Source organism: Podarcis melisellensis (assembly GCF_964234715.1).
Source record: "Podarcis melisellensis genome assembly, chromosome: 11".
Classification (NCBI taxonomy): domain Eukaryota; kingdom Metazoa; phylum Chordata; class Lepidosauria; order Squamata; family Lacertidae; genus Podarcis; species Podarcis melisellensis.
The window spans coordinates 53,125,211-53,150,688 of record NC_138543.1 but is presented as its reverse complement, the minus strand read 5'-3'; the positions used below and the strand labels follow the sequence as shown (position 1 = coordinate 53,150,688).

At 41.2% G+C, this 25,478-nt stretch overlaps 1 protein-coding gene across 5 annotated transcripts in view; it reads right to left on the bottom strand.

Annotated features, from left to right (window-relative positions):
• The window catches only part of DYM (dymeclin), a 165,673-nt gene that overhangs the window by 123,116 nt on the left and 17,079 nt on the right, over positions 1–25,478 (bottom strand). For all 5 annotated transcript variants that reach the window (XM_081929707.1, XM_081929711.1, XM_081929708.1 and 2 more), the window contains exons 4-7: positions 11,919–11,971; positions 10,338–10,431; positions 7,797–7,930; positions 2,935–3,007 (exon numbers count right to left, since the gene is read on the bottom strand). In XM_081929707.1, the coding sequence (XP_081785833.1) occupies positions 2,935–3,007; positions 7,797–7,930; positions 10,338–10,431; positions 11,919–11,971 (354 nt within the window). The remainder of the gene's footprint in view (positions 1–2,934; positions 3,008–7,796; positions 7,931–10,337; positions 10,432–11,918; positions 11,972–25,478) is intronic.

Genomic DNA, 25,478 nt, shown 5'->3' with positions numbered 1-25,478 from the left:
GCCATCCCAAAAAACCTGAAACAACCTACATGATATTTCTGGACTTGATTTACCCTTATTGCTGAAGTCAGAAATAATAGCAGACCAGTGAATGATGCTTTGCTTTTATGAGATGAGCATGTTCTGTCATCTCCTTCCTTTACATGAGATAACAGACTCTTCCTAAGATGGTTAATAAAAAAAACACAGCTTGCTATTGCATCCAAACACAGCAATCATATTCTGTTGCATTAGGAAGCAACAGCAAACGATAGTTCGACATTCACCAAGATAGGAAACTTCTAATCTCCTCCCTTTACATATAGAGGGAAGTGGATTAAGATCAAGGTTGTTCATACTTATAACAGCAAAAGATGAATTGTCATTACATCTGAATCAAGCACAGGTCATGTTCAAACATTATGCTAAACCATAATTTAGATCAACATAATTTAGATTCAGCTCATTTAGAGCTGAAATGAGACGTAGCACGCCCCAGGCTTGCATGCTCCTCCTCCTTCTGCATAGCTGGGTGGCGTTCAGAAGCTTTCACTTCTGCTTTTAAAGTATTGTAAATTTGTCTTGATTTTCTTGTTTTATCTTTTTGTAAACACCTTTGAGGTTTTTGTTTATACAACCAAGCGGTGTATAAATTTCATGAAATAAATAAGACACCGTGATTTCAAGCTGGCTTTTTCAAACAAATCACAGTTAACGTTAGCCACATTTTGTCACTCGGAAGTGGAAATGAAAGCTTCTGAGCGCCTCCTTTCAGCAACATGGGATGAATTCAGGCCTAAGGTCTGTTGCACTTCATTCACATCGCGCTCCACTATCATTTAGTGTATATGTCATATTATTAATGACATACCAAAGCAGCTTTTGCAGTTGTAGGCTTAATTTCATCTGTTCAAGGTTTTGACACATGCCCTTTAAAATATATATAATTTGGCAGGGGGTTCACGAATGCCCATTAACCCGAGCAGGCAGAGCAGCTGCGAGATTTGAAAAGGTCAAAACTTTTTCTAAACATTTCCACTCCCCATCATCCTTAAGGGTCTTTAAAGTGTTGAAAAACCTTTTCTTTTAAAAATAAAATAAAAATTATTCATAATTTTGACTGGCTGGCATTTTAAATATTACCTATACCCAGATAGCAGGGACAGATAATAAATAAAACAAATAAAAGCTTCAATGGTCTCTGACTTGTGCAGAAGTTCATTCTCACTTTAATCATCAGGGAGGTATCTTAACGGAAGATGCTGTTTCTTCCATTCCATATCACAGACTACTTTGGACACTTATTTCAAAGGTCTCTCACTACCATGCCACATTTTTTAGGGGATGAGGTTGCTGCTGTTCAAGAAATGCGTATCTTCTGCCCTTTGGGTTCCTAGAACTAGATGCATGCAACTCTGCATCCTGGTGATTGATTTTTATAGGGCTTGACTGTGGTTTCAGACTGTTTTCAAATGGAGTGACCGGCTATCACTCGTCTCCATACGGCCGCACGCTGGCTTCCAACAAAGAGAATGATTTATGAATGTGTATCTATTACTCCGTCCTTTCACCTCTCAGCATTTCCTCTAATCTGCCCCAGACAGAAGTATCAGTGTTCCAGGAAGTACCAACAATACCTCTTTGCATCATCAGAATCACTTCTCTAAATCATGCCACAAATTCATTAGACAGCAACTGCCCAAGAATTAATATAATGACGGCAGGACCATGTTTCATGACAGTGAGGTTTCCAAAGAAAACAGCTGGGCCTTTATCGGGATACTAAATGGCTAGCCTCATTCCAAGTGAAAAAGAAATCAGCAATGTGAAAAATGAAAAGGCTCCAACAGAGAAACATGAACTTCAACGGCTAATCTAAGAGAGACAGAAAACAAGTTCTGCTGACATTTTTCAGGGCTGGACGGTACAAATACATAAAAATAAGGAGGTAGCTAAATGGAAGGCCAATTAAGATAGCCTCATAACAAATCCACCTTTAGAAGAAGAAAAAACAATTTAGACCAAAAGATTTTGAATAAAGAATGTACAAAAGGAAAGCAAAGAAAAATGCAACTTCGAAAGCAATGCAACAGTGCAACTTTGAAATATTTTTAACACCCCCCTCCGCCCACAGCAAGCAGAAACAAACACAGTGTGCTGAGGTACCAACAATGTGCACATCTGAGGCAGGAAGTGGATACAGAGCTGCAAGCAAAGAGGACTGTGGCAGAGTGGGTGGTGAGAGCTACAGAATGATGTGGCAACAGGGGAGATCTCTGAGCTTCCATTATTATTTGCTAAGCCTTTTTAGAAATCTAATGCTAAGGCAACTATTTTTGTTTCCTGGCTTCAGTAAGGCTAGATGGCAATTAAATTAAACGTATTTATAAACCATAGCCATGTAGCAAGCCCTTCTCAGAGCAGGATAAGTAAAGAGAGAGAAGTCCCAGTTCTGATATGCAAGCTAGGTTTAAAAAACTTTTCTACTGCTTTGCATCAAGTAGTGCTCAAGATAGAATCAAAGAATTGTGGAGTTGGAAGGGACCTTCAAGAGTTCTTTAGTCCAATCCCCCGCAGTGCAGGAATCTCAACTAAAGCATCCATGACAGGTGGCCATCCAACTTCTGCTTTAAGAACCCCAATGAATGAGATTCAACCATCTTCAGTCTCATTCAAGGAAGCTGAATATGGTGAGCAGTTGTAGCCCACAACATCTGCAGGGTATGGGGGTACCATGCTGCCCAACACTGACCTATTGCCACACCTTCACCAATACCCAAAAGATTGCTCCTGGCATTTCAAACAGCAGTCGGTCCAAAAGAAATGTCACCATTTATTTTTATTTTTGTAAAACTATTATAAAATTGGCAAACTGTTAGCTGGTTATTTTACTATATCTTCTCAGAAGGCAACTGAAACAGACATCCCATAACTTTTATCATGACGTGTACTTACAAAAGAGGAATCTCAACAATCAGCTGAATGAGGCAGCACAGTAACTCTTCCATAAGGTCTTCACATTCTGATCCTGAAAGAAAACAAAGAAAAGTACCGTTGCTGGATATTTTGATATTAGCAATCTATTTTGTGTTCTCATTTTGTAGTTTTATGTTGTGATCTGCCCTGTGGTCTTTGGATGAAGGGCTGTATACAAATGTAATTACTAGTAAGAATAAGAATGATCTGCTTTCACTCCTTCAGAGAAAATTCGTTTCTTTCATCCTGATTCCCATTTACTGAAGTTCAAACTCACTGTACCCCTCATGAAAAGCCTTTTAAAAATCCAGAATGTAATGTTGAAATCTTGGGGGAGGGGGCTTCCTGTGAAATTCGAACAAAATTAAACTGAACCTTCAGATTTTCACTCTTACTATGGGGAACAAACTAAAAGGACAGCAGTTCTAGCTTCTCTGGAAGGTGGTTAGAATCCTGTGTTTCAGTAGAATTATGTCTCAATGAAAGAATGGAAGGAACTGATGGACAGGCAGACAGAAGAACAGGAGAGGGGAAAGAAGAGGGGTGAAATGAAGAGACTGAGAAGACAGGTCAATTCGGCAATCCCTTGTGTGTCTTGCCTTTCACAACTACCCAAAGCAGGTGACTTTTATTCCTAGTCTACAAAATAGGGAATCTAGCCTAACTTGCCCAAATCCAAGCTTGTCTATGGGAGCAGCTGAACTCATCCTCAGACTCTGATCTACAAGACCAACACTCTGGTTACTGGTTCACATTAGTTCTCAATAATTATTTATGCTTAATTCTTCAGATTTAAATATTGTAATACTTACATACAAATTTTAAAGCTATACAGATATCAAGGCTTTTTTGGGCTGTGTTCTGTAATGTTTTCATGTTTTGAATCCCAGCACTCTACTAGACGGAGAACCACAGATCTAGAGCGGCATGAGAAGCTCATCTAACTTTTAAGATATATAGCAGAGATGTCTCCTGCCTCAGCTGAGCATCATTTGAGCATTTCAAGAGAAATGAGAGGGCAAGCAGAAAATATAAATTGGCATTCAAGAGATAAAAGTGTGATTTTCACTGAAAGTTTTCTGAATTGCACTGTATTTGTAGATAGATCAATTCATTCATTCATCCATTGGCAGTCAAGCCCCAACCAAAGATGTGTTGCAGCAATGGCATTGTTGCCCCTTTCTTGTGGTTGTCATTGTTGCTTAAGATTTTGTAAGAGAAAGGAAGTGAAAGTCAACAATAAATAGAGGAAAAACAGGAAGAGAGAGAGAGAGAGAGAGAGAGAGAGAGAGAGAGAGAGAGAAAGAAAGAAAGAAAGAAAGAAAGAAAGAAAGAAAGAAAGAAAGAAAGGAAAGCAACATATACAAAGCAAAATTTAAAGTGGGTCCTATGTTTCTGTTTGGGACTAAAGGCACTGGATCTCAAAAGGTTAAAGACTACCAAGTTTAGTTACCTTAATGGGCAAAACAAGCCAACTGAGACACAATTAACAATTCTTTCAATTTAGTGCTTCCTCACAAAATTACTATCGGCATTGCACAGCTGAGAAAATAAGTAGTGGGAAGTGTTTTTTTCCTGAAATACAGTCATTAAGCAAAGACTTTAAAATGTAATTGCTTTCATAGGGTCCAAAGGCAACAAGAATCTTCCCCCACTTCCATGATGTTTACTTGGGGACATGTCAGTCATTTGCATCCACGATTATACATATGTTTTGAGAGAATTTTATAAACCATGAGTTCATAGAACTGGCACAAAGGGACATCATGTGCCATCATCATTAAAGTCTCAGCATTCCAAATGAGGAAATTATCTCAGTTTTATAGAGGGGTAAACCAAAGCAGGAAACAATCAGCTGGCAGAAGATCACAGTGAAGCAGAGATCACCACCAAGAAGGAACTCCAATTTCCTGGCTTCTGGTTCCCTGCTCCTAACCAACAAGACCACACACAAGCACCTTCTTTTTTAAATATGTCATGCTGTCTATTAAACAAAGCAATTAAATGCCACTTTCTTCAACCAACATACTGCTAAAAACTTTGCTGTCTTCATTAGCGTGAATGGGACCAGCTCTAAGGTTTTGTCTGACATACTAATGTGCAGTCAGGGTCTTGATAAAAGAACATTAATGTTCCTTAATGACTAGTAGTGCTTTACTTAATGCCCAAGCTGTCTTTCACCTTTGGAATATTATACTGAACACTCAGAACTAGCATGTGGGGCAGAGAAAGTTACACTGAGTTTTATGGGAGGACAGAGAGCTGAGAGCTTAACTGTTCCAGAAGCTTGAGGTATCCAAACAGCTGCTCTTTGAGAATTCAATGCATAATTTGAAGATTTGCTACATACTGTAGGAATCTTAGTTTCCAATATATTCAGCTTACATACTTGTAAACGTTTTTCCCTATTCAAAAATACCATTCCGCCCGTAGCCCAGGGATGGGGAACTTGTACCTGCCAGATGTTTCCTGGACTTGAACTTTCATCATCCATGACCATGTTCGATGATGGCTGGGGTTGATGTGAGTGGATTTCAACAACACTAGGAAGACCACAGGTTCCCTACCCTAATCTACACCCAGACTTCTCACCTCTGCTGAGACCAGCTGCATAAGTCATTCCCCCAACTTTCACCAGGCTATATGAACTTTTTGCATTTCAGCTGGTAAATTATAAGAACTGTAAAAATCGGTATCTGAGTTGTTTTCCTGCCCTCTTCCCTTCTCATCCCTTTCCCCTTATGTGTCAATTATTTTTGACTATAAGTCTGAGGGCAGGGACTATCTTAGCTTAGATTTTTTAGCTTCAGAGCAGGTTGAACATACTTAAAAATAATATTAAATATTGATAACACTGAACTTCATCAAGCAAAGGAAGTTAGCAGAGAGACTTCATATGGCATCCTGCATCATTCTCTAATACTGTTTATTTTTTCTCCCCTTAATGTGTAAGGAATGTTGGGCTCTGCTAGAAACATGCAGTTTGAGGGGGAAGACAATTCTGAGAAAGGTGGCGCTTAGAACCTTCCCCCCTAGAAAAGTGTTCCATATGGCAGAGCTGCTAGTGGCAGAATTCAGCTTTGTGCATATCTGGTCCCACAAAGCTAATCTGGCTGCTATTCAGGCAACAGTTCCAGAGATTTTGAATTTCACACAGTTGGCGAGAAATCAGGAAGTTGTACGTGGATTGTAAGAACCTGGCTTCTGTTGCCATTTTTTCTCGTAACTTCTATATAATGCCTTGAGCTACATTACATAGTCGTAGAGCTTTTGTAATATCACAGATTATGCCACCAGAAGCGTTTACAGTGTTTTCCCCTGCTCTTAAGCCAAAAATGGGCTTCCAGAGTGGCCCTGTCTTATTAAGCCTGTATTAAGACAAGGCTTTACCCACAGGCATAGAATCTTAAAGGTAAGACAAGAAAAATGTTCTCAGATCTGCTCATCTCTCTCACACACAGAACTACTAATTTAAGGATCCTTCCTGGACATGACTGCCCACCACAAATGTTATTGCAAGGAACAGGATTACCTTGGAAAGAACAAGTATTGCTGAGAGACAAGGAATGAAAAGAGGAAGCAAAGGGGGTGAAAGGCATAGCTATGAAAAGAAAAACCCTTATTTCCATAGTGATTGACAAGGTTGGAGTAAACTTGGAAAAGAGTGACATGCAGCAGCCTGGCCAGCATCAAACCCATAAGACTGAACAACTCAGAGACCAAGGTGTTCACAATTACAGGAAAGGGACATCCTAACAAACGTGGGCTCTGACATAGAGGGGAACCTCGTTAAGGACAGGGCTGGGTAGAAGGAATATGACCAAAGAGAGTGAGAGAATTGACATTAGCCATAACAATTATGTTTTCCCATCACTAATTTGTCACAGAATAATGAAAGGAGCCTCAGCCAATCAGATCATGCTTTAAGAGGTCTTACTATGCCTGCTGCAGAAATTGGGTTTTTATTTCTCAGGAAATGCAAACAAGGGTCCTCACCTTAGTTACTCTGTTTTACTCAGAAGAAACAACTACCGACCAAATTAGAGGTGTACCTGCATTAGATACAACACTGGTTCCAGGGGACAAATTAAGTGTACCCATATATGATTCATTACACATATCAGTTATTCCCCTCTTCAGCAGCCACCCTGGGGAAGATCTTTGGTGGTAACAATTGTGGCTTACCCTAATAAAACGATACTGGGCTTCAGCTTAACTTATTCTTGGTTGGCGCTATCACCATGCCTTTTGTTCAGAGCAAAGACATACCAAGCACATACTCATAGGGCAAGACCTTGAGCATGTGCAGAGTTCCAGATCAACTGCGGCTCTTTGTAGCAAAAAAGGGACTGGGAGAAAGCATGAAAAAAGCAAACAGTACTTGACATTGTTTCTTAGTTGCAAAAGTTCTTGTAATGACCAGGTGGAATGGAAAAAGCTCAAGGAGAGGAGAAGGTTGATGGAGCTGATCTCCCAGCTAACAAGATGGAGAGGCCCCTGCAGCCCCATCTCCTGTCTGCTATATTATGATGTAATGTTTATAACTTTGTCTAAGTTAGAAGTAGGTATTTCATGCAGCCAGGTTTCTACCATGTAATTAAAGTTTTCACAAGGCTCTGCAGCTATTTCAGTCCAAGTTGTCACTCTCTTCCACCCCCTTCCTGTAAGCTTTACTACCCTATATTCTAGAAAAACACAGATGGCTATCTTCTGCAAAGTCTATAGATTCATTTATCTTCCCAACATCTACTGTGTTGTGACATATTTTATGACAGATTTTAACAGACGTCTTCAGCATATGCGAGACGCCATTTGTTCCCTTAAAATTGTTAAACATTTACCATAAGAGCCTGGTGTTTTTTCCTCGTAGGTGAAATGAACTTGCAACTCCTCTTCTGACATTTGACAGATCAACACTTTGAGCAAGCAGCAAATAATGAACAGGGCATTGTGAGTCTGCCAGATAAAGAGGTGGCTAGAAGAGAAACAGAAAATTCAGTGGTACATACCTCAAACACATCAAGAATTCTGGTTATAAGAATTGCTTTACAGCAAGCCAAGGACTGCTCCTGTAGGCCACCTTGTATGAATTAAAACTAAGGTATTGTGTAAGCCAAAAATATGCAATAAGAGGGTGACAGATAGATATATTTGAACAGACACGAAGAATTACAGTATTAATACTAAGAATCACTATTGTATATAACATGAGTTCGGTTCGGTCTCAGGTCTTTCCTGTCCTATTTAGTTTCTAGATATCCCTGTACCTTGAACTTCTTCCTTTCTGCTCAAAATAAAAATCTCTACACCAGTTGCATAATGAAATGTTAGAATGAAGCACTTTTCAGCAATGCAAGAAATTCCATTTTGTTGGAGAAAACGGGGGAAATGGAATTTCACATTTTCTATCCTATCCTAATGTAGTGTATTCAAGAGATAATGCTCAGGATTTAAGACAAATTGAGGTTTAACTGCAAAGCTTCATCAAGCTGGTTTGTAAATACTCCTAAAAATAATCACTTAAGCTGAAAAACAAATGTTTATTTTGCAAACCAGACAGCTGGTGGCACAACATTAGAAGCGATTGCTACATTGTAGATAGAAAAAACAGGCACATAAAATAATTGCTAAATCATTATCTTAAACACTAAGCTCCAAGGAATTTTGAGTCACAGACTATAAATGTAAGAAAGAAGCATTGGGAAGCCATTTTTATTGTCTCCCCTTCCCCACCCTCAGCAGAAATTGGGACAGCACTACTCTGTGTAAGGGGTACACAGAGTGTAAGGATTAATACAACCTTATGCAAGCAAATATTTCTTGTGCAACAAGCAGCAAAGTCTGTTAAGACACCGCTGCTTTCCAACATTATTATACCTCATCCTCACAATTATGAGACATGAAAGCAGTTTAACTGGAAATAAGTTATCAGATTAAAGACATCTAGTGCACAGGATACCTTACTGACTATATCTGCAACCCCAAAATATCTCCCTGAGTGTAACCTCAGCCTCTATTGATGTTACAAACACATAGTACTCGTAGGAAGAAGTTTGTATAACGTTGAGGTGGGTATCATTCATGCAACCTACATTCTACAATCCACCATTATGTCGGCAACCATGTTATGTTGCTCAACTTCATGGGCCTTGCCAGCAGACTGAGCCAGACAGCAGCCAATAAAAACAGAAGGCAGTGCCATGGGCTAGTTACACAATGCAAAACGACTGTCTGACCTTTTCAGCTACTGATGTCAGCTTGCATTGCAAACTAGTTAGCATGACCTGCTGAAGGGAGACCAAAAAACAGAGGGCAAAACTTAATTGGTTTGGTATGCACATCACATTCAAATGCAGCGTTTTCATGCAAGCTGCTGAAATCGCAGGTGCTTCACTGCTGCACCACTCCTGCTGCTTCTGCATTGCCAGGAACTAAGTCTGGCTCAGCATTAAGTCCAAAACTGGGCTCATTGCTTGTTTCTCTCCAAGCAGACCACGACTTTGTTCTTGCTTACAACTCATGGTTTGTCTGGCAAGAAACAAACCACAAGTCTGGGTTCAGACACAACACTAAACTAGAACGTGGGTGGTTTCCCAGCAGGAGTAGGGGAAGAGCAAGGAGCTCACAATTTCAGCAGTGTACCTGTTCACATTTAATCCAGAGTTTAGTTTAACTATGGTTTAAAGTGACATGCAAGTGAGGAAATGGTCATAAATCAAGATACAGTACTTTGGTGAAATTTCATAATAAACCCACCATAAACACAAGACAGAGAACCCTAAGGTAATCCCTAAGAGATCCCTAAGGAAATCTGAACCACTCCCAGACTGTTTCCAGCACAGACTGAAATGTAGATTGCATATTCCTTGATTACCCTATCAAGGTCTGCTCTATCTGTGCAGAAAAATAGCTATTCAGATCTCCCATTTTTCGAATTCTTCAAAACTGGTATAGATGTGTGATACCTATATAACAAATCTACTTTTAGCTTACTTTTCACAATGGGGGAAATTCCTTATTTGTCAGAGGCCTTTTTCTTTCTGAAATATCTACCTATTAGAAAGATTCCATGATTCTGCACACCAATCTATCTTCTTTCATTTTACAATTGTGTAGGTCTGAATGGGACTTGATTTATTTAGCCAGGGCTGCTGTCTACAAGGTCTCAGAACCCACAGCGCACAATATTTATTGACACGAGAGTTTCAGCTTATTAGAAATACTCAAAACCAGACTTGCAGTTAGCTATGCACCCAGGATGGGTAGTATGCCAGCCACACTGCTGATTTCTGAGTACAATAAAATTTACCAGCTGGCTCCCTAGTGCGTACTCAGGCTGGTGAAGCAAAGGTGAACAAAACCCACAAACATGAGGCACTTACTTTTGACATTCTGCTGAAATTTTTAACTCTTTGGTTCTAGAAAGGAAGACTTTAATCAGCGCTGTTAGATTTCCTGTTCGAGGATTATTCTCCACTAGGAGGAAGAATTGTACAGGTTACACTTCAGGTTCAAACATTACAGCTGTGATCCTACGTACACTTACTTGACCTAGGAATGAGCCAAACTGAACCCAGTGGCACCTACTTCCTAACGAATGTGCTCAGAATCAAATTGCATAGGGACAAAATCCAGTATCTGAAGGGTAAGCAAGCAAGGGAGCCATGCATGAGTTGGTGATCAGGGCCAATACAGGCTTCTGGGGCAACCTTTTTGGAGTGCCCATGTAACGTGATCATGGCAGAACTTCCAGGTGCAGCCTCCCACATATGCCTCCCACAAGTATTCATAACATTCTATAGAATTCAAATTGTTAAGTATTCTTCACTTGGCTTCATGGAACTAGATATTAGGGGGCATAAATGGTGCCTATGAAAAGAGATGCTTCAAGATTTGTACTGAATGGAAGCAGAGCACCACACCACTTTATGTAAATGCATGGAGGGTGCTACAGGCCATTCCTCTAAATCTAGCCCAAATTTAGAAGTTTCCACAGAATCTATATGTGAGACAGCACAGAGGCCACAAAGTCGAACCAGCATTTCTTACTTAATTGTTGTCGCTACCCCAGCTGTAACATTTATCATCCTTATCATCATCAATATGTTAAATTTATGAACTGCAGGTAAAATTTGGGCAGGTTACAACCACTTTAAAATATTGTAAACTCTCAAACTGTGAGATCATGCTGTTGTGCATTTTTCTACAACTTCAAGTGGTGACCCAAGATGTGAATAAAGGAGGGGTAAGGAAGCATCATAACGTAAGTAGTTCCTACATGTTCTAAAGAAGGAGGGGAGTATTTAAAACAGATTTGCCATTTGGGATGCCTCCCATAATATCCAGTTCTGCCATGTCCCGCTAGTAGCCATGACGGTTAAAGAGAATCTATATTATAAGCCAGTCTAAGAGCTCTCTGAAGCCATGTGGCAGGACAGAAATTTCAAAATTCATAATTAAGATTTCCAGTATGCCTCCTCTGATCAAGACACTTCTTGAATTCAAAAGATGTTCTAGATAGGATCAAACATCAGAATTTCAAAAAAGGCAGCTAACACTGATTGCAAATTTTATGTATTCCGCCTCTGCTTTATCTCCCACACATATTCTCCTTTGAAAACAGTGCTTTAAAATCCTTTTCTTTTTTTAAAAAAGGGGATGAAAAACAACCTGTTCTACTACATCTTAATAAAGCTGTACCCAAGCCACTTCCTGTGACAGAACACAAAATAAAGCAAAAACCTGTGAAAACTTTATGTTCAAACAGCACATGTGGGCACAATATGTCTTCATATACCCTTGGGAGTGAAGAGAGGTTTTAAAAAACCCATGTACAGAGCACAGATGGGAGATATTAAATGCACCACAGATATAAAGGTTTATATAGAGCAGTGCGATTTACTAGGAACATTGACAGTACGAAGAACATGGAAATAAATGCCGTAATCAAAATAGCCTCTTACCTAAAGACTTGCAGACCGAGACAGCAGCTTCTTCCAAAAGCTTTAACTCGGCACTGAAGAAAAAAGAAAAATTGATTAGAGCCAACAGTCAATGAACTTGCCAATTCTGGTAATTAATAGGACATAATCATAAATTTTAAAAAAGGAAAGCAACTAACATCTGTTACTATGAAACATATTGTTCTTATGTGTTGCATTCTTAGACCTCCTCCGATCAAAAACACAAGAGTAAGTGAAAATAAAAATATAAACACAATGAAAAAACCATGAATTATAGTACTGTATAGCACAATGCAAACTAAAAACCACCCAATGTCTCTTTGACGCCAACTAAAGACTCACATGTTTTGAACTGCTTTTTTCTAGCTTTTTATTTTTTATTATTATTCTGCTGGTGGTTTTTGTTGTAGCTGTTAGGGGCTGGATGTTGTTGCATTAGCATGGTTACTGGTTTTATTGATGATTTTGTTGTACTGTGTTGTATTTCATTGTTGTCTGCTTTGAGAGTATTTACTCTTGGCCAAATAAATAAAAACTTGGAAGTGCTACATAATTTACTCAATCACAATAACCCCATAGCATACACTGGAATCCCGGGCCTGCAGAAAGAAGCTAACAATGGGTAGCTTGTTACTTTGGTGAAATGGCTAGCTAGCATGCCAGCAAGGCAAGTGAGCAAGAATATGTGCATTCTATTGACTTCATGACATCATGTAAACACTACTTTGTCTTCTTGGGCTACCTAATTGCATCTGAATAACATTAAATGGCAGGCCACTAGCTCCTGAGCTTTTGACTCTTAGGGAACATTTGCCATCTTTTATGTGTATATACAGGACCCAAAGTTTGCTCCTTTTAGATATTGGCCGCACCTGTTGGAGCTCACCGTTACATCACCTGAACTGAGAACAGAACCTTCTCCATGGGCCCATACATTGTAGGGGACATAAGTACCGTAATCCAAATTCACCTTATGCTTCCAGAACAGCAAAGCAATTTTAACAGTTTCACTGACAACATTTGATAGCTAAAAATCACCATTTACCCAGAATATTTAAATTGTGAAGAGTTTCACCTTTATACTGAAGGCACTATTCTAATTTTAAAGGTATGTCTACATGAAAGCTTCCCACCCCACCCCTTTTTTACTAGTGGAAATGTAAGAGGCTATCCCTCTAAAAATACAGGTGGGGAATCTATGCCCCTTCAGATGTTCCCCGTCATATCTGTGAATTGGTTGTGCTGTCTGGGCTGACGGAAACTGAACTCGCAACATCATCTGGAGGGCCACAGGTTCGACATCCCTAATGTAGATGCACAAACAATATGTAGTGGAGAAATTGCTCATCAACATCACTTAGAACTGCCTCCACTGATGCACCTCCAGTGCTGAATCATGTCCTCAGTACATATAAGTGGAAACTAGTAAGTGAGCACAATTGTGACCATAGGGTTGTCTCCAAATATGTCCAATGGGCAAATCTATGAACACACAAGTGTTTCAATATCACTCATTGAGTCTGTGACTAAAGTCGAGCTTGATCCCGGGTCATCTTGCAACTATATGTGTCTGAATAAAAAATGGTGGTTGCATTATTACCGTCTCTTTCCATCTTCCCTCACAGATTTCTGCATTCCAGCATAATCCAACAGTGACCCTGATCAAGGGATTGAACTGATCGCGCCTACAATCATCAAATTTATTTAGATGTTGCTTTTCCAAATAATGCCCACAAATAAAGCAGCTCACAAGAACCCTAAACAAACAATTACTTTAAAAATGTACAACAAAAGCATAACACATAAATATATCCCAGGTCTATGCCCAGGTTTCATCAAGAGGCTTTGATGTAAACTTTTAAAACAGATGCCCCTACTTCCCTGTAGGACCAAGACCATCTGGAAGGCATTTAAATACATAAATGCCACCGTATGGGTGACTAGAAGCATGGCTCATTCTACTAAAGCTTGCCTCTGTGTACCTAGCACTTCTAGAGACATGCAAGCCTGCAAAAGTACAGCCCCTCAAGATCTAGGGCCGTATATAAATTAAGAACAGCACAAGGTCTGTCCATAGGCTTAAAATCAAAGGCCTGCAGAAATGCTCATAAGAGGAAATATGCTAGTGGAGAATGACCACCTTAGATTTTGGGTTTTTTTTTTAAAAAAAGAAATGAGTTGTGCCCTAAAAAGTAAGAATTCAAGGACTTCTGCACACATTGCAAAAGTATACGATGCAGCTTTTAAAGATGTATGCACACATGGTAGAAACCCCAAACCAATGGAATGTATATATATATGTTTATTCACCACCTGAAAAAAAGTTATTATACTACACTTTTTATATTTATTTAACAATATACAAAAGCATAAAAAATCAGGCATTGACAGATTTACTCACATCCAACTGATGTGTGACTGTACACATGTGCTTTGTGGTGACCTGAAAGTGACCGGAAAAGGGGAATAATGGAGGCAGGGTGTAATGGGGCATGGCGGGCTTATGCGCGCTCCACCATCATGCAAGCCCTAAGCAAATCAGGGGTTGCTTATATTTGCAAGGTAATTTTAATATTTAATTGATTTTTATGTTCTATTTTCTTATGCTATAACAACTCCAGAAGAAAGCTCCAAAACAATTACAGATTAACTATTTGTTTTTTATAACTACAGTGGTACCTCGGGTTACATACACTTCAAGTTACAGACTTTGCTCAGTGGCGTAGCGTGGGGGGTGCAGGGAGGGCCAGCCGCACTGGGTGCAACATCTGGGGGTTAGGGTTAGGGGGCGCAAATCCACGGGTTAGGGGGTGCAAATCCATGGGTTAGGGGGCGCAAATTAATTGCCTTGCCCCGGGTGCTGACAACCCACGCTACGCCACTGACTTTGCTAACCCAGAAATAGTACCTTTGCTTCAGGATGAGAACAGAAATCGTGCTCCAGTTGCGCAGCAGCAGCAGGAGGCCCCATTAGCTAAAGTGGTGCTTCAGGTTAAGAACACTTTCAGGTTAAGAACAGACCTCCGGAACGAATTAAGTACTTAACCCGAGATACCACTGTAATATAGGTTGACAAAATGTTTCAAATACAAATAACTGTACACATTTGGGAAGTCTGGACACCACAGCACCACATCGGGCCTTAGTTTGCCTACCCATGGCTTAAGGGGAGTGGACATCAGGGGGAAGCCAGTGCTGAGATGCTCTGGAAATTCCTTTCTTCCCAAAATTAGAGTAGGCTGTTTGCCACCCACTTTGTGTAATCAAAATCTGGAGAAGGTCAAACTGCACTTACCGCAGAAATCCACTTGAGAGCTATCCTGAAGCTCAAGTATTTGCTCATGCAATAATGTCTTTGCACATTCCCAGTGTTGCTATTAAAAATGGGATAGTTATATATCCTCCCCACATGTTGTCAAAGGGATTTCTCATTTTTAGAAGTAGTAGAGGTGCATGCTGAAGCCCCAATCTCTTCAAGGGATTATTATGTAAAGCAAAGTCATTTCAGGGAATTCTGGATTTCCCACTCATCTTCAAGTCAAATTAAGAATTATGGGGATAAGATTCAATAAACTGGCTTATTGTTAAACTGCAAAAACCTCAAAGCGATTTAGAAGAATGTAAAACAGTAAGATGAAGAAAAATGCACAAACATACTTTAAAACCTGCAAAAGTTAAAACACTAGAACAAATTTAAATTAAATTTGAACCCACATGCCTAATTTTGCACATAACACTAAGCCAGATAATGGTTTAGCTATGGATACTGCAGCAGCAACAAGATCAGGGAAGGAGTGAACAAGCCATTATTTTCATTTTGTGCACTAGATCGTTCATGCTTAGCTATGGTTTAGCTTAGTGTTATGTGCAAACATAAGCCTAGCAGCCACCCACAAGAAATAATTACATGTTACATTAATATGGGGGACAGGAGAGCAAAAAGATCCTTCTCACCAACCAATTACTTCCTTCAAATCCCCCCTAGCCATTTTTATTTGTCATTTTCCTTCCATCTGAGATGCAGCTGCAGAATGAATGCAGATGAGGTAGGAGCATCTACTGGGAAAGTCACCAGGCACAACACCACCCCATCCTTCCTACCTGATGATTGTCTCCTGTTAAATCACACATATAGCCACAAATGGCACTTAAATAAGCAACACACCAGTGTTTTAGTGAATGCCCATTTGCCTATAATTTTAATAAAATCAGTAAAACAGCATTTTTAATGCAGCGTTACATTCTGAAACTCTTAATATATGTAATGATTTCTATAGATTTATACATGCCCAACCCCAGGGATGGAGGGACGCGGGTGGCGCTGTGGGTTAAACCACAGAGCCTAGGACTTGCTGATCAGAAGGTCAGCGGTTCGAATCCCTGCGACAGAGTGAGCTCCCGTTGCTTGGTCCCTGCTCCTGCCAACCTAGCAGTTCGAAAGCATGTCAAAGTGCAAGTAGATAAATAGGAACCGCTCCGGCGGGAAGGTAAACAGTGTTTCCGTGCGCTGCTCTAGTTCGCCAGAAGCGGCTTAGTCATGCTGGCCACATGACCCGGAAGCTGTCTGTGGACAAACGCTGGCTCCCTCGGCCCATAGAGCGAGATGAGCGCCGCAACCCCAGAGTCGGTCACGACTGGACCTAATGGTCAGGGGTACCTTTACCTTTTACCTTTAACCCCAGGGATATTCAAGACCCCTACCCTCAAAGATTCAACGCTTAAACCTAAAACAAAAAACCCAACAAATATTGATTCTAGCTCTTTTGCTTGCTGAGATACAAGCGAAAACAGGCAGACATACTCTATACAACTTGTTGGGAAGTCAACCTCTTTCCACCATCCAGAGTTCTGGCCAATGAGCACAATTATAATGGGGTAACTGACAAGCATTTGACACCTTAAAAATGTTCTTAATAGTAAAACATTTAATGTGTTAAAAAAGTGTAACAAAATAACTGAAATATCAGGTTCTTTGCATTTTGTTTTGTCTTTTTCACACTGAAGGGGTTCTCCCCCTCTCTCACACAAACACACACGTCACATTAGACAAAAATTGCTGGCTCTAAATCTGGAATTATATCCAAAGTTATTCCATGCAATTGCTTAGAAAGGTTTCCCTAACTTGCCATCCTCCAGGCTGAACAAAGACCCCTGGGGGTTCAACGTGCTGTTTTTCCTGCTTGCCCCCAATTTGTTAGCCACCTGGCAGGACACAAAGCACACCTTGTGGGGTACATTTGGTGGGTCACAACTTTATGCACTCTTATTGTATGTCAATCGAGTTAGGGGTGTGCCTTTAGCCTTGGAAATGCCTCCTGAGGATCATGACAAATATTGTCACCACTAATAGTTTCAGCAGCGCCCTATCATACAAGCATACAAGTCAACCTACAATATAGACCAGATATAACTTCACACACGCAAGCAGAACAGGGCCAGTGGAGGCAGGTTATTAATACATAGCTAAGAAGTCTAAAGCATCCTATTGATTACATGCAAGAAGTGTTAAAGCTTCATCTCCTAGGTGGTCCCTTTTCTCAGTCCAAGGAACAGACAGCTATAATTAAAAACAAATGGTAAGAAGAAGAAAAAGGAAGAACGAATGCTTCACAATCTACACCCATTACAATTCTCTCAATCAGAAAAATCAGGGCTTCCCAAATTTCCCCCACATTTTAAAGCAGTCCAGCTGGCTGCTTGTCATCAAGAAATATCACTTCCTGACAGAGAATGTTTTTAGGCTACAGATCTGCTAACAAGCTTCTGTGAGAAGCTTTTAAATTTTTATTTTTTCCCTTTTGAAAACAAAGTGTTGCCTTCAAGTGGCATGATGGGCTTATGGTTGCTCAAAACCATATAGCTATGCAAAGCGCTCTTTGCCATTCAATAACCTCTAGTTCTGAAGACCTTGGTCTGAGTGCTCTGTTTTGCAGCCGAAACAGCAGCCTACCTTGCTTTAAAGAGAAATTGACTCATGAGAACTGTGCTGTACGCCCACATGGGTAACGTAACAGGGCTGGGAACTAAACGCTGTAGAACAGAAGATGGCAACTTTCTGGTCATGATCCAAGTGCATCCTGCTGGCAGAAAATATACTTCTACTAGATTAAGATGATTACCACAATGCAGTTCGGTTTTACTGTTTTGTTTTCATTGGCATAGAGGTAGCACAACTGAGGTAGCACAATTTAGAAACTAAACTAAAAAAAAAAAAACCTACGCATTTTTATAATGTTTTTGCAGAAACATTAATATATTTATGCAATTAATATGTTTACCAAGTAAATTAGGAAAAAGATGAGAAACAAATAAAAAGAAGGACCTTTATAAATGTATAAAATATGTCAAAAATGTGGTTCCACCTTATCTATACTGTATATATTTCTAGAAAGGTAAGTCTGAACAAACTCCATCTTGAAGTTTCTAAATCGTTAGAATGACAAGAATTGCCAACTGCAGCACTTGCAGTCTAGTTATCAGTACTATTCTATCACTAGAAATAAGAGAAGTTGTGGTTTTCAGGTGTAGCCTGGTAATCTGAATAGGTTTTGTGCAGATGTACGACTGTCAATTTCTTAACCATGCTTAATAAATAAGAGGGCTGCAGGTTTGCGTGTTCCCTTATATCACACAATGTTATTCACCCCTTACATTTAGGATTGCATCTGCACTAATGTTAGCTATGATTAATGATAAAGGTACCCCTGCCCGTACGGGCCAGTCGTGTCCAACTCTAGGGTTGTGCGCCCATCTCGCTTAAGAGGCCGGGGGCCAGCGCTGTCCGGAGACACTTCCGGGTCACGTGGCCAGCGTGACGAAGCTGCTCTGGCGAGCCAGCACCAGTGCAGCACACGGAAACGCTGTTTACCTTCCTGCTAGAAAGCGATACCTATTTATCTACTTGCACTTAGGGGTGCTTTCAAACTGCTAGGTGGGCAGGAGCTGGGACCGAAAGACGGGAGCTCACCCCGCCGCGGGGATTCGAACCGCCGACCATTCGATCGGCAAGTCCTAGGCACTGAGGTTTTACCCACAGCGCCACCCGCGTCCCTAACTAGCTATGATTAACAGTAGCCAGATTCCTCTTAGCAGGGGTTTGCAAGTCTGCTTTAAACCCTGGTTAAAGGTCCATAATTCCCTGACAGTTGCCTGGCTCTACATACCTGTTTCCCCTGCCCTCCAAAGCAGCACATGTTGGAATGTGATGGCTGCAACCTATAACTATTTTGTCTTCATAATAACAAGACTTTACTCCTTTCCGAATCTTACAAATGCAACCACATTCCAGATTCTTCTCCATCAGTGGCATTTTCATTTTTTTCACAATTTCCCTGGTTGAGTAATTTAAAAATTCATCCTACTAACCATTATTTATTTCACCCGAGTACTCATTAACAAAAAGGTGTTTCACTAATTTAACTAAGATGGTGTCCCAGTGAATAATTTTAACATTCTCCCTTTACTGAAATCTATATACCTAAGACCTCCAAGAGGGTGTCAATACACAAGTCGTTCAGGAAGCTATGACAAGCCTTCCAAGGAAATGCAGAGGCAACTGTCATATAAACAGTAAGAATAAACACAAATGGTGGAAAAATTCCCTAAATAATTTTTCTGTTAAGGCGACAGAAGATGAACTATTCTACCTACTTGCACAGAAAATGCACACACATGTCATCAGCCAAGATTCATGAAGTGGCACAGGAGCAGGAACACTAACACCGCCTATTTATTACATTTGCTTTGCACCACAATCCCTACGGAAGCCCTGCTCAAGTAAAAAATGAATGAATGAACACCAAGATGGAAGCACATTTTTCTAGTATGGATCCTTTCATTAGCCCACAGAGTGGCACTGTTAGACTTCAAACTGCTTTCCGATTCTGAATAACTAACCTGGGGGAGGACCTGCTATTTAACAGGCAGTAAAAGTTCACTTAGGAGACCGATAGCTGTTCAATAATTTGAACTTAAAGATACAGTAGATTCTGTTAAACTAGACTTAAACAACATTGATTTGGGGCTTAAAATGCAATGTGTTAATAAAATGTTAGATTATCTCACATGCATGTACAGTAAGGACAGGCAACTGGAATTTTTAAAACGAAATCCAGCCAAGCAGGACCTCCTTCTCCAAAGGACCACACACACACACCAATATGCACCTCAGGCACTTTCTCTCAAGATGAAACATGGGTTATGTCTCTTTCAATCATTTTAATCTGCAGGGTGAACACCATGAGGCCTTAAGCACAACCCTCCCGTTATGCGCAAGCTAAGACAAAGACAAGTGGCAGTGGCCAACTGAAATGTCTATTATATTATCACACAAGCAAGCACACAAACAAGAAAACAACTGAAACATCTACAATTGAAACATCTAAAAGCAATTCCAATACAGTTGGCAGAATGGGAAAGTTATCCAAATAAAATGCTTGGTCTTGGTAGGTGCTGAAAAGACAACAGAGGGGGTATCTGTTTAAAATTTCACAGGAGGGAATTCCAAAAGCCTGCACCTACAAAGTGCAGTGATCAATTGGGTTACATAAGGGGTAAGACTATCTTTCAGGTAGCGTTGCTTTGACCGTAACCTAGGCTGAAGGCTGCATGTGGTGCCTAGTTTATATATCTGAGTTTCGAACACTCCTTTCAGATATCCTGGTCCCAAGCTGTACACCAAAACCAGCACCTTGAACTGATCCCAAGATGCTGCAGCAAATTTTTGCACTGGCCCGCTCACTGCAGATTGCAGTGAATGTGGATGTTGTGTCAAAATTGCTATGGAGCAGGGGTAAGCAACCTAAAGGCCCGGGGGCCGGATAAGACCCAATCGCTTTCTAAATCCAGCCCGCAGACGGGCCAGGAATCAGTATGTTTTTACATGAGAATAATGTGTCCTTTTATTTAAAATGCATCTCTGGGCTATTTGTGGGGCCTGGCTGGTGTTTTTACATGAGTAGAATGTGCGCTTTTATTTTAAATGCATCGCTGGGTTATTTGTGGGGCACAGAAATTCGTTCATTTCCCCCCAAAATACCATATTTTTTGCACCATAACACTCACTTTTTTCCTCCTAGAATGTAAGGGAAAATGTCTGTGCGTGTTATGGAGCGAATGCCTATGGGTGGCGGGGGGGGGGGGTTCTGCTGCAGTCGTGAGCAGAGGATCCATGGTTCCCCTTCCTTCCCTCCTCCGTGGCTCGCTTTGAAACAGGAAAGTGGGAGAAGAACCGCTGAGTGGGGAGGAGAGAGGGAAAGGGAGCCTGCTTGCTTTAAAGGAGCAAAGTGGGAGAGGAGAGGAGCCTTCTCCCCTTATACCCCTCTCCTGCATTATTAGCAGCATCCTTCTCCACACACCCCATGCGTGTTCCTTCTCCCTTGAGTGCTTTTCCTTCCCTCCCCACTTAAAACGTGGTTACAAAGCACGGATCCACATGGATCCTCAGGATTTTTGCACTGGGTCATCCCAAATTCATCATCAGATCACAAAGCATGTCCATGGCTACATCTTGCATCAAAAAAATCACACACCCACTGTTGCCTGGGGCCACAGTGGTGCAAAAATGTGGTTACAAAGCATGGATCCTCAGGATTTTTGCATTGGGCTACTCCAAACTCACTGTCAGATCACATGTCTGTGGCCACACCATGAACCACAAAAATCATACATCCACTGTTTCGTTTAGAATATTTTTTTTCTTGTTTTCTTCCTCTAAAAACTACGTGCGTGTTATGGTCAGGTGCGTGTTATAGAGCGAAAAATACGGTATATAGTCTGGCCCACCACATGGTCTGAGGGACAGTGGACCGGATCACAGCTGAAAAGGGTTGCTGACCCCTGCTATAGAGGGTCTAAAACTCCATGTCCTGGGTAGATTTTAACAGATGTCGGACAATTTGAAAAGCTCCACTGGACAGCCACCTGAGGATGTAATAGAGGCAAATAAGTGAGTCTTTTTCACTGCTCTCACCATAACAGAGTAGGCAGAGTTATGTTGTCAGATGCGCTTAGTCAGCTTCACAGCACATCTTTCACCTGCACTACAGCAGCCATCCAGCCTGTTTCTTTGGCCTTCCTTACCTGATATACCAAGGGCTTCAACAGGGTCACTTGCTCTATCTACTAGAACCCTCATCCCACCCAAGTTTTCATGAATTCATTAAGATTCTATTGGTCTCTGGTGAGGATAATTTTAACCTGTTCACCCAAGCATCCCTTGCTGCTCACACTTTGGACAGGGTTAAGGAGCTCTTTGCCTCATTTTGGGCTGATGTGGAAGCAACCAATGTTACTGGTTCTTCAAACACTTGCTCAGAAGAAAATATGGTCCCTGTAAAAATTAGTTACAAACCAAGGATCCACAGTTATACTCCAAGAAAAAAAATAGGTGTCTGAAAAATAGCTTGTGAGGTTGAAAAAATCCTGCCTACCTATCTACCATGGGATGGAAGACAGTTAGCATATCAAAGGAAGACTTGATGTGCCTCAGGGTTGGCTCAGACATGCAAATCCATATTTATACTTAGATGATTGGCAACTAAATATGAGAACTGGCTGCACTGAAAAGCATTGTGTTTCACAGAATTAAAGATATGTTGGTGTTACATGTAAGATCAAATACTCAGAAGTGAACAATGAATGTTACAAGCATCAGTATGAAGTCAGGAACCAACATTCACATAATGGCACATACCCTGAATTAATTATTCAAGGAACAGCTAGTACTCAGTACGCATCTGCAATGTGCTAACCATTGTTCACCAAAGATGATGGGAGAAAAAGGCATTTTCCATAAATGATGCATATATTCCCTACGTTTTTTAAAAAAAGGAATGATACTTATCAACAGTAATCTTAGTTTTAACTGATGGGCTTTCAATGCTACTCTTGGGAAAACTTTGCACAATCCATGATAATTATCTCACACAGCTACTTAATTTTAATTGTTTCACAACACTAGCAATAATAAGTGACTACACAGTCAAAGTGATGTTAAATTAAGTCAAGAAATATTTACAAGCTTGACATAGAAAATTCACCCTGCCTTGCAGGTTTAAACCACATTCTCCAGGTTGAAGTGAAGGACTCTGGAGCAAAGGTTTCAACAAGTTTACACCTGCTAGGTATGTCAAGGTAAAGCTTGCACCAAGATTCCTATTGCTACAAAGCTAAGGAACCAGAACCATTTCCATCTATACTACAAGACTCAACAGTGAATATTACTAATATCACTGCTGTTTCTGCACACTTGGGTCTCTCCAAGACAAATGGCAAGGATGCCAAGATCAATATTCCCTTAAACAAACAATAAGAAATAAACAAGGAAGTGCTCACCTATGATTAGAGCACAGAATGACTGACTAGTTAGGGATAGGGAAGAATGGTTTTCTTTTTTTTCACGGTGGGAGATGGAGAAGTGAAAAAGACAATAGAAGGAGATGGTTTCCAACTTATTAAAGGAAGGCCAAACTGGACAAAATAGCATTCAGTAGGGAAAGGCAAGGCAACTGGTGAGGATAGGAAGGATTAAGGAAGGAATGGGAAACCTGTGGCCCACCTAATATTGTCGCACTTGAACACTCGTTACTCCAGCCAGCATACCCAATATTCAGGGGCAATGGGAGGTATATTCCAACAACATCTGCAGGACCACAGATTATCATCAAAGCCACATAAAGGAAATACATATGAATATTTTTGTTCATTAGTCACACTTGTACTGATTGTGAACTTCACCTACCTCCCACAGACTAAGGGCAATTAACCATGGATCAGGGAAGAGAGATGTACCCCTCAGCTTGTACAGGACCACTCACACAAAGTACAGTGGTGCCCCGCAAGACGAACGCCTCGCAAGACGAAAAACCCGCTAGACGAAAGGGTTTTCCGTTTTGGAGGCGCTTCGCAAGACGAATTTCCCTATGGGCTTGCTTCGCAAGAAGAAAGCCCATAGGGAAATCTCCGGGGACCTCTTTTAAATGCTAGCGGTGGGGAGCAAAGCCTTCCCCCCCCCTCCGGCCTTCAGAAGAGGTCCAGGAAGGCCGGCGGGGGCCAAAAGGCTTTGCTCCCCACCGCCAGCATTTTAAAAGCAGTCCGGGATAGCAGGGAAGCGCTTCCCGCTATCCCAGATGGCTTTTGAAGGCAGGCGGGGGGAGCAAAGACTTTTGCCCCCCGCCTGCCTTCAGAAGAGGTCCAGGACCTCTTCTGAAGGCGGGCGGGGGGCAAAAGTATTTGTCCCCCCCCCCGCCTGCCTTCCCGGGGGCTTTTAAATCGCCCCGGGGCTGCGATTTAAAAGCCCCCGGACCGCTTTTGAAGGCAGGCGGGGGGGGGGAGCAAAGACTTCTCTGCGTTTCTCTGCTCTCCCGGGAAGGCAGGCAGGGGGGAGCAAAGACTTTTGCCCCCCGCCCGCCTTCAGAAGAGGTCCAGGACCTCTTCTGAAGGCGGGCGGGGGGCAAAAGTCTTTGTCCCTCCTGCCTGCCTTCCCGGGGGCTTTTAAATCGCCCCGGGACAGCGCTGCCGCCCGCCAGCATTTTAAGATCGCCCCGGACAGCGGAGAAGTCCTCCGCTGTCCCGGGGTTTTTAAAATGCTGGCGGGCGGCAGCGAAGGCTTCGCTGCCGCCCGCCAGCATTTTAAAATTGCCCCGGGACAGCAGAAAAGTCTCCGCTGTCCCAGGGGCTTTTAAAATGCTGGGGGACGGCAGCGAAGCCTTCGCTGCCGCCCGCCAGCATTTTAAGATCGCCCCGGGACAGCGGAAAAGTCTCCCCAGACCTGGTCTGAAGGCGGTTTCCATAGGAATGCATTAATTGATTTTTAATGCATTCCTATGGGAAACCGTGCTTCGCAAGACGAAAAACTCGCAAGACGAAAAGACTTGCGGAACGAATTAATTTCGTCTTGCGAGGCACCACTGTATTGCTTTATGGAGGAAAGATTGTGAAAAGCTTTCAAATGATATTTTATTTCAACATACCACATTGTACATACCAGTTTCCTCTCCACACATACCCATCTAGACAAGGCCACTAAAATAGTTTTAAAATTTAACAATTACACACAGTAACAATTAACATTAACAATTACACACAGTAGCAGAACTGACTTGTTAACAATAGCAAAAAGGAACACTACAAACGGTGACTTGAGTGGAAACTACACACATGTTAATAATAATAATAATAATAATAATAATAATAATAATAATAATAATTTATACCCTGCCCATCTGGCTAGGCTTCCCCAGCCACTCTGGGCAGCTTCCAAAAAAATATTATGTTAAAAATGTTGTGAAAATGCTTTTTGTTAAAATTGTTTTGCTATAGCTCACAGTTGCTATCTAGTGTCACAATTGTATATTGCAATTTACAACACATTCAAAACGTTTTATTCGCAGCTGCATAGCTGAGTCCCTGAACATTTATTTCAGTTTTTCTTCATGCTTCCTGTCAGGGTATCTGAACAAGTGCATATACACCCACAGATACAGCTCCATTATTTTTTAGAAAAAACAGGCTACATATTAGGCCAACCTAGCAGATGGGTGAGGGAACAGCAGGTAAAGA